Source organism: Oryx dammah, unplaced genomic scaffold (genome assembly GCF_014754425.2).
Source record: "Oryx dammah isolate SB20612 unplaced genomic scaffold, SCBI_Odam_1.1 HiC_scaffold_27, whole genome shotgun sequence".
NCBI lineage: Eukaryota > Metazoa > Chordata > Mammalia > Artiodactyla > Bovidae > Oryx > Oryx dammah.
The window spans coordinates 65,265,163-65,274,447 of NW_024070211.1; the positions used below are offsets into that span (position 1 = coordinate 65,265,163).

General features: G+C 56.5%; 1 protein-coding gene across 1 annotated transcript; it reads left to right on the forward strand.

Annotated features, from left to right (window-relative positions):
* Positions 1 to 2,330: 2,330 nt before the first annotated feature.
* EN1 (engrailed homeobox 1) lies at positions 2,331 to 7,414 on the forward strand. The gene is made up of 2 exons (XM_040228980.1): positions 2,331 to 3,254; positions 6,322 to 7,414. The coding sequence occupies exons 1-2, from the start codon at positions 2,348 to 2,350 to the stop codon at positions 6,636 to 6,638; spliced, it is 1,224 nt and encodes a 407-aa protein (XP_040084914.1). The 5' UTR covers positions 2,331 to 2,347; the 3' UTR covers positions 6,639 to 7,414.
* Positions 7,415 to 9,285: the final 1,871 nt, after the last annotated feature.

Genomic DNA, 9,285 nt, shown 5'->3' on the forward strand with positions numbered 1-9,285 from the left:
CGTCGGGCCTGCTTTAGCGCAGCGCTTGGGGAAAGTGGTTCTCGCCGCCCCAGAACCGCCGGGAAAGTCCAGCTAGGAATTCCGAAAGCCCCGAGCATCGGAAGACCCTCGGCTGACCCGGAGATGCAGCTAGCAATATCAACTCCCGCTCTCTACTAGCCCCTTGTGAGAAACTTCGGTTAGTGCGGGGGTTCCGGTTATTGTGATTTTCGTTTTATTCTCTTCCTAACCCTCTGTGACTTTTCTGGGCACAAGGGATTATTTTGCATGCTTCCGTTAGACAATATCCTCAAAAAGATCCTTTCTCCGTCGCCCCAGTTGAGGATGGCGGTCCCGGCTAGATGCCCACTGGAGCTCCGTGATAACACCCTCTCGGAGGCCTCAGTTGCCCGAGTTTTTCTACGCTTCACCACATAGTCGGATCCCGGCCCTCCAAAAAGGCTTGGTAGGCAAATCAAACCCCGCCGATGTTCAGCGCCTCACCTTCCCCTACCCTGTCCCTGGCAGTGGGAAAACTTCGGGGTGCCTCGACAAGGAAACAGCGAAAAAGAGCCCAGCGACTGGAGACAGATCTCCGTGAGCGTGGGAGCGGCGGGAGCCCGTGCAGTTCCTTCCTCCCCCCAAAAAACTGATAAGAAAATTCAGGGCTACAGTGAAGAGGCCTTCAAGGACTGGGGAACAATCCCAGGAAAATCTGGGCTACTGGGGGAAATTCGCTGTCCAGCTGGCTAGGGCAAATACCAAGAGTGCTTTTATCCGCTAGATTTCACTTCGCGTGGAAATCGAAAACGGGGGTTTCCCTGAGCTCAAAAGCCAGGGCCTCGGGGGTATCCGCACCCTGACTTACTTGGCTCAGGACAACTGTAAGATGCCCGGACCGCTTGACTCCGGCGGCCAGGAAAGGACTCTCTCGCGCCCTCTGGACCTGGCTTAATGGCGGCGGGACAGCTCCTAGGGGTTGTCAAAGGTCCCGCCAGGGAAGGGCATGGGTACGGAAACCCCGGGAAGGGCACGCAATGCAGCCGGCCAACATCCACTACCTCCCTACAAACCTAGCTAGGCGAAGCTGGCCTCTGGCGTTTGCTACTTGCGAAAAATAAACCGCTCCACTGAAAGTAGCCAAATCTAGGTCTGTTTCACATCTCCGACCATCCTCGGTTCACCTCTCCCCACCCCACTCCCCCCCGACTCCCCAAACACACACCGTATACACACAGACTCCGACAGTGATAGCATTCTTTCACTCTTAATAACAAGCAAGAAAAACCTAGAGCGAGAAAATAAAAGGCTGTTTCTTAGGCATGGGGGTTGCCAAAAGAGCCGATGCCCCTGCCTCCTGATCCTGCGCCTGTACGGACGCACCCATAATTCTGCATTTCTCCAACAAGTTGTTTATGGAGTTGTCTATTTGCGTACACCCCGCAATCCACCCCTTCTCGGGTCTCCTTTGGCCCCTTCCTAGGTCCTGGCCTGAAAGCGGGGGAGGGGCTCGGGTGCGGATAGGGGAGGGAGGGCCGGACACACGGGGCCCGCGCCGCGGCTCCCCCTCTCCGCCCGCGGCCGCCGCCCCCGGATTATTTATCCGCAAAGTCCCGCGTGCGCCTATTGGGCCGAGGCCCGGGTGTCAGCGCGAGTCCTGGCTCGCCATTGGCCCCGCACACGTGCGGCCCTGACTCACGTGCTTCCGGTTTGAAGGCAAAAAGTGTGCCTGGGTGATTTTTTTTTAAGCGAGAGAGTTTGAGCAAAGATCCGAGCTGTCAGAGATTTTAAAAAAAAAAAAAAAAAAAAAGCAGCCCCGGCGCTGGCGGAGACGCGCTCTCCCTGCAAAAAAAGCAAAGGCGATTAAAGGCGCTGCCAGCCTCGCGCTCTGGGCACAGCTGAGCGTGACACTCGGGGAAGTCAAACCCCTCACTACTGCCTAGGAAAATGGCTAGACTTTAAAGACTATTTTTTTTTTAATCTTTAAGAAAAAAAAATTCTTGGAGATTTTTTTCTTGCTTTCTTTTTCCTTTCCTGTTTTTTTTTTTTTTCTTTCTTTTTAGCCGTGGCTTACTCCCCATTTAAAACAAATTGATTCTGGTTGCAGAAAGAAAAAAGAAATAGCCAAGTGTCTCCATATCTGGATATCTACAAATTAGAGAGAGACAGCGAGATCTGCTCGATAAGAGCGAGAGATCCAGGCCAGGCGCCTGGGCTTTTTTTTTCTGCACCCGCCCCGTGCCTTCGCTGGGGCTTTGCCGGCCTCCTTCCTCCGCGCACCCCTACGGGCCGCTGGCAAAGTGGGGTGGGGAGCGAGGCGGGGGGGGCGGGGGCCGGCGCGGCGGCCGAGGCGGCGGGGCGGCCGAGCATGGAAGAACAGCAGCCGGAACCTAAAAGTCAGCGCGACTCGGGCCTCGGCGCGGCGGCGGCGGTGGCGGCGGCCCCCGGCAGCCTCACCCTGAGTCTCAGCCCCGGCGCAAGCGGCAGCAGCGGCAGCAGCGGCAGCGATGGAGACAGCGTGCCGGTGTCCCCGCAGCCCGCGCCCCCCTCGCCGCCCGCGGCGCCCTGCCTGCCGCCCCTGGCCCACCACCCGCATCTCCCCCCGCACCCCCCGCCCCCGCCGCCGCCGCCGCCGCCGCCGCAGCAGCAGCAGCATCTCGCGGCGCCTGCTCACCAGCCGCAGCCCGCGGCCCAGCTGCACCGCACCACCAACTTTTTCATCGACAACATCCTGAGGCCGGACTTCGGCTGCAAAAAGGAGCAGCCGCCGCCGCAGCTCCTGGTGGCGGCGGCGGCGGCGGCCGGAGGAGGCACAGGCGGAGGCCGGGTCGAGCGTGACAGAGGCCAGACCGGCTCAGGTAGAGACCCCGTCCACCCGCTGGGTACGAGGTCGCCGGGCGCCGCCTCACTCCTGTGCACCGCGGACGGGAACTGTGGCCCACCCGACGGCTCCCCGCCAGCCACCGCCGGCGGCGCGGGCGCGTCCAAAGCTGGGAACCCGGCGGCGGCGGCGGCCGCGGCGGCGGCAGCAGCGGCCGTGGCGGCGGCGGCGGCGGCGGCAGCAGCGGCCAAGCCTTCGGACAACGGCGGTGGCAGTGGAGGCGGCGTGGGGAGTCCAGGTGCGCAGGGTGCAAAGTACCCGGAGCACAGCAACCCGGCCATACTGCTAATGGGCTCAGCCAACGGCGGGCCCGTCGTCAAAACTGACTCGCAGCAACCCCTCGTGTGGCCCGCCTGGGTCTACTGCACGCGCTACTCCGATCGCCCGTCCTCCGGTGAGTACCCAGCCCTAGGCTGCGCGGTGAGCCCGGCAGACGCCGGTAGAACTCTCGGCCGCCGGGCTGGGGAGAGCGTGCGTGCCGGATCCCGAGGGTTCTCTTTTCTCACGCCTGCTCTCTCCTTTCACCTTCGATTCCAGTCACTACCGACTGTTATACCCAGTTTTGCGCTCCCGGGCTCTGCGACTACCACCTGGGAGGTTACGGCTCAGGGTACAGGGAGTGGGATCCTTCGATTTTGAACTCCGAGCCCTTCTCGCCTTCTTTGTGTTTTACCTTTATTATTCTTAGTAAAGACCCAATCAGTCATTGCTTTTTCTTCCAGGGAAAGGGGTTTTTAGAATCAGCGGGAAAGTGGGCCTAGTGATCTGGGTCTCAAATCCTGCGGAGGCCGAAACTGAGCAAGGCTTTGATTAGAGAAATTATCTTCGCTTTGTGTCCTTGCAGACATAAACACCGTATCGATATTTTCTGCGGAGAGATCATTTGCAAAGAAATAGATGTAAGGAGACACAGGAAGAAAGAGAAACGTGTCTGATCGCTGTCCTTCTTCCGCAAGCCGGGTAGCCTTAGGGCCTGACCCGCCTGGGTAGAATCCAGGGAAAGGCGGTTTCGGAAACAGTGGGTGCCGAGAGCCCCTGGCTCCCGATTCTCTGGAACTGACAGATAAACGGGGGAGAGGACAGAAGATACCTTAGGCTCAGGCCGGAGATCTGGGCCGAGGGCATGAGGGCCAGCCCCCACCTCAGCTTCTCCGAGGCCCGCCTGGCACATCCCCCCGGGCCCTGCCCCTTCCTTTTTTCACTCCTTCCTTCCGTACATCTGCCCATTAGCAAATTTCTGCCAGCCATAGGCCCATTTTTCTCAATTTTCTTTTGGCCTTTCCCCACATACCTCTTTGAGCTTGGAGAACCCCAGGCCGAGAGGTACTCAGGGGCAGCCACAAGGCCCCTGGAGAGGAGGCTGTGGCCTGCCCGCCTCCGGGGACCGCAGCTCCCAGGAGGCTGATGGGCGCCTCGAGGAGGGCGGCAGGGGTTCTGGCCTACGACTGGGGTTCCGCGCCTGGGTCTGGCAGGAGGCCGGGCTGGTGTCGCGGTGCGGCGCTCCACTCCGACTGGTCTCTGACTTCCCACCGCTGCTGGCCGGGCGCAGATCGATGAGCGCTATCAGCCCCCGCCATCTCGAGCCCCGTTATTGACACATCGGGCTCCCTGAACCTCCGAAAAGCTGCTTTGATTGACTCGCCTGATGGATAGAGTGATTGAGCTGTCAGGCTGTGCCGCTCAGGCTGGCCAGGAGGCTACGATTTTATTACAAGTGTTCATGCCTCTGCAAGGGCACCCATACACACAGTAACAACAACAACAACAACAAAACAGCTGCAACAATGCTCTAACAACCTAAGGGATGCCCATCTCACAATGAGGACTTTCTGAGGTTGCACAGATTTCCTGGGCCACTTCTGCTCAACCAGCTAATTACTAACCTAAACCAAGGCCTTCCTGGCCCCTCACCCTGCCTCCCAGTGCTTTCTGCATCGGGCTCAGGAGTGGGCCTTGTCTTTGTTCTTGGCTGCTTTCCTTCTTACAAGCCTGGGGAGGCAGGGTGCTGGTTTCTAATCCTGCAGGGGCAGTTGAGGGAGAGGAACCTCAACCCAGTCTTGAGTTGCGGTGGTTGACCAGGCCTGGACTCTTTTGTCACAGGACAGCTGGTGACCCCTGGCGCTGGTCTGCCCCAGAGGCCAGCTGCCTGGTTTACCCCTCTGTCACTAGGTTTGGAGATGCCGGTGCAGACCCTTCTTTCCAGACAATTTTAGAGGTTAACAGGCCAGATAGGGACTTCACTCAGCTCGGGAAGCTCCCATAATCATGACAGGGCCCAGCAAGTAAATGCTAGAGAAGACTTGCTTGTGGAGGCCTCTCTTTTTCCTCCTCTGTTCAGGGCTGGGCTTCATAGCCAGCCCTCTTCCCAGACTAGTTTTTGAGGGACAGTTCACTTTCCTAGGAAGGTTTCCTGTGGCCTCTTCCTATAACCATCTTAGGGCATAGCACAGATTTTTGCTGGGATTGTCCCATCCTTTCTGTCCCTCTGTCCCTGTTGCTCCTGGATGTGGGGAGGGGGTGCAGTTTTCTTGCAGATCACCAGAGGTGGGCAGAAAAGACAGCTCTGACTTGCTTTTGTTGTTCAGTTTGCAATCCTGAGATTGCAGCTTCTGTATCCAAAGGACTAGGGAAAGAGACCTGCCTGTGCCACTGGGTGTAGGATGGGGAGGGTCCTCTCTTTCTTACTGGTACCATCCAAGGGACAAAGCAGAGAACCCAGGGGCCTGGGCATGTGGGTAAGGCATACAACTGGGAGAAGGCCTCTTCTCCCCTTTCTAGGAAACAGGTGGACAGTGTCTTCCTGGGACTCCATAAGGGGCTTCGTTTTAGGCCAGAGGGAAAGAAGAGCAGGTAGAGAGAACAGATGCTGAATGTTTTGGAGCTAGGGAGCCCTCCTTATCCCCTTGTTTTCTGGAGTCCGTAGCTACAAGCAAACGTGGTCTTATTGTAGGTGTGTGGGTGTAGATGCACTTCTTGAGGAGGGGGAGAAAAATAGTTTGCAGGCTGGCAATTCCCTCAGGGCAGTCCTATCCCAGTCTTCATGACTCCAGTGTTGAGCCTCTTTTTGTGCCAAGGCTGTGAAGACAGCAGGCCCCTGACCTCCAGCTCTGGGTTGGGCCTGATAGGGCTCCAAATATCTTTCCATCTTGGACTCTATGATTTAAGCCTATCATGGCTGGGTCTGTTCTGAATTGGGGTGTGAGGTGCATACACAACTTCGGCAGGCCAGTTTTCCTCTGTGACCCTTCTGGCATCCCAGAGGATTCCCAGAGGGGAGCCCAGCAACCCCGGTAGCCAGCAGATTGATCTAGGGGCTTGTGGGCGGGAGGGGCTGCACTGGCCTCTGCTATCGCCCCAGAAGCTCTGGGCGAGATCCTCCAGCTCCGCGCTGCAATTCTCACGGCTTCCTCTGCCCTCTCCCTCCTGCCCTCTGCCCCTTGTCCCCACCTCCGATGCTGCAGGTCCCCGCACCAGGAAGCTGAAGAAGAAGAAGAACGAGAAGGAGGACAAGCGGCCGAGGACGGCGTTCACGGCCGAGCAGCTGCAGAGACTCAAGGCGGAGTTCCAGGCGAACCGCTACATCACTGAGCAGCGGCGGCAGACGCTGGCCCAGGAGCTCAGCCTCAACGAGTCCCAGATCAAGATCTGGTTCCAGAACAAGCGCGCCAAGATCAAGAAAGCCACGGGCATCAAGAACGGCCTGGCGCTGCACCTTATGGCGCAGGGACTGTACAACCATTCAACCACCACGGTCCAGGACAAAGACGAGAGCGAGTAGCCGCCGCCGGCAGAGGCCGCGCGGTCCGGCCGCCGCACCCGCGCCCCCTCCTGGCACCGCGGCCGCCGCCGTGTGGGCCCCACGCCCCGCGGAGAAAGAATCAGCGTAAAGGAGGAAGGGAGCAACAGGGAAAAGAGAAAGAGGTTCCCAGAATGGAGAGTCATATTGGAACGAGACATTGTTTTTTCAGAAGGGAGAAAGACTCAGACAGGTGCTATCGAAAAATAAGATCAGTTCTCTCTTCACAGTATAAGGGACGAAAACTACGAACTCCTTAAAGCTCTATCTAGCCAAACAGCTTACGACCTTGTATATATTTAATTTCAGGTAAGGAAAAGAATTATGTGTAGCGATCTCTATTTGCTGGACTTTTTATTAATCTCCTTTATTATTATTGTTATAATTATTATAATTATTATAATTATTTTATCCCCCGCCTCCGCCTCGCTGCCCCCGGCCCAGTTTCGTTTTCTTTTGAATGTTATCGCTTCTCCGGTGCCTCCCGTCCCGCATCGCTGGCCCTCCATTTCTCTGGGACTTTTCTTTGTGTGCGTGAGAGTGTGTTTCCTCGCGTGTCTGCCCTTTGCCTCTCCCCCTCCCCCATCTCCCCAGCCCCTTCTGTCCGTCTGTCTGTCCTGCCCCCGACCCTTTCGTTTTCTGGAGACTTGTTGAGAAATACGACCCCACAGACTGCGAGACTGAACCGCCGCTACAAGCCAAAGATTTTATTATGTTCAGAAACCTGTAGTCTGAAATAAAGTGTACACTGTGCTCACGAGCGCCTGACGGCCCTCCTCTTTGCGGGCTGGGGAAGGGCGAAGAAGCAGGGCGGCCCTGCGCAAGGCGGGTGCACACCAAGCGCGGAGCCCCGAGGCTGGCCAGGCCTTAAGATCCATCACCGCACAACGAATACAGGGGACAAGGAGGGCGCGGTGATAGGGATGGCTCGGACTGGGGATGGCCCGGGTTTGGAGGGTCTGACGGGACACGCCTGGTCTCTAATAGCATTCAAAGGAGACCAAAGGCCGGAAACCCCAGTCTTGACTTCGGAAACACTGCGGGGCTGTTGGTCTGCTTCCCGCAGAGCCAGGACCAGCCGGGCGGCAGCATACTCTGGTTCAACCTGCTCCTCGCTCCAGCTTCCTTCTTTTCTTTTCTGTCTCTTTTTCTGATGCGAGTCTTGCTGGAGGTTTTCTCCTTTAGAAGCAAAAGGACTTCCCGGGGCATGGCAGAGGTGAGGGGCTGCCTGGAATCCTGAGCGAGGGCCACTTCGGCCTGTCTGGACTTCACTGCTCTTCCAATGGAGAAGTGATTCGGTTGTCTAGACGGCTGGTCGAGGGCGGCACACGAGCCTGGCAGGACTCATGGTGGACGAAGTCCGGAGAGGAGGCCTGGATGCGGAGAAGCTATGTGGAGCCACAACCCCTCGGTCAGCTACAGGGATTGCTCTGGGGCGAAGATCTTGACATGCACACAGGCTTGCCTTGACCCTGCCCCAAATCTAATAAGTGAGGTTCCTTTCACAATCCCAACAAAGCCTGGCTAGCTTTCTGACAGAGGGGGGCACAAACACCAGCCCCCTGGGCCCCCAGAACCCCCAGATTTCCAAGAGGGAAATGTCTGGATACTTGTCCCAGACCCTGGGGCCTATCTTTCCTGGGTAGCCACTGGGTCCCACCATTCAGGGACTAGGAAGAGAAAGGGGAGGTCCCTTCTAATCTTCCTTTGGTCCAGTATTTTTTTAATGGTAATTTCTGTTCTCCCCATTTTTTCCTTCTCTTCTGTAGTATGTATGTATGCAGCAATACTCATATGACCAGATATGTAGGTGTCCCAAAAAACTCAGGTGCATATGTGATCATGTATAGATGAATACTGGTATATCTGGGTGCCCACAGGGTTTTGTGTATTTCTGCATTATGTGAACATTATGCGATTGGATGTTCATGTCTCTGTAATTAGATGCATACTTGGATGTTTGTGAGTTTACAGTGTGTGCACATGTGCTTATTTGTGTTTGCAGGTGTGTTTGTGTATGTAGGGGAACCCTGCTTCTGTGCTCTTTCCTTGGGTTTCTTTCCTGTTGTTTTTGCAGGATTGATTATTGTGAGAGTGGGAATGACCGATCAATCTGCCTTTCTTGGAAAATTCGCCTTGGTTTGGGCCTGTGCTGAGTGTGAAATGACAGTGCCAGGTGTCAAGTCTTTGAAGCCGAGGGGGTGTTGAAGTCCCTGTTGAAGGGCTTGGGGGGGTTGGGGTTCAGGGGCCTGGAGTTGCAGAGCACATTTGACATTGCCATGGGTTCCCAACTTTATTGCATTCCTTTCACATCTTTTTTTTGGGTGTGTGGAGTAACCTCTACACATAATAGATGCTCACCCAATCCTTGAGTGAAGAGTTGAAAGCAGTGAGGTGGGCCCTTCCCTGGGGCCAGTTGTTTTCTGGTGACTGGAAGTATATCCTTTGCTTTTCTTGGGGTGGGGATGCAGGGGAGGAGCCTGGAATCTTCAAGTTCTCCAGGGCTTTTGGTTTGGGGGCTGAGACCTGAGGCTGAGGGTACCCTTTCCAGAATCTGGCCACAGGCAGATAGGATGTTGGGGTGCCCAGTTCTACAGAGAATCTTTCTGTCCAAATGCATGGAAACGGG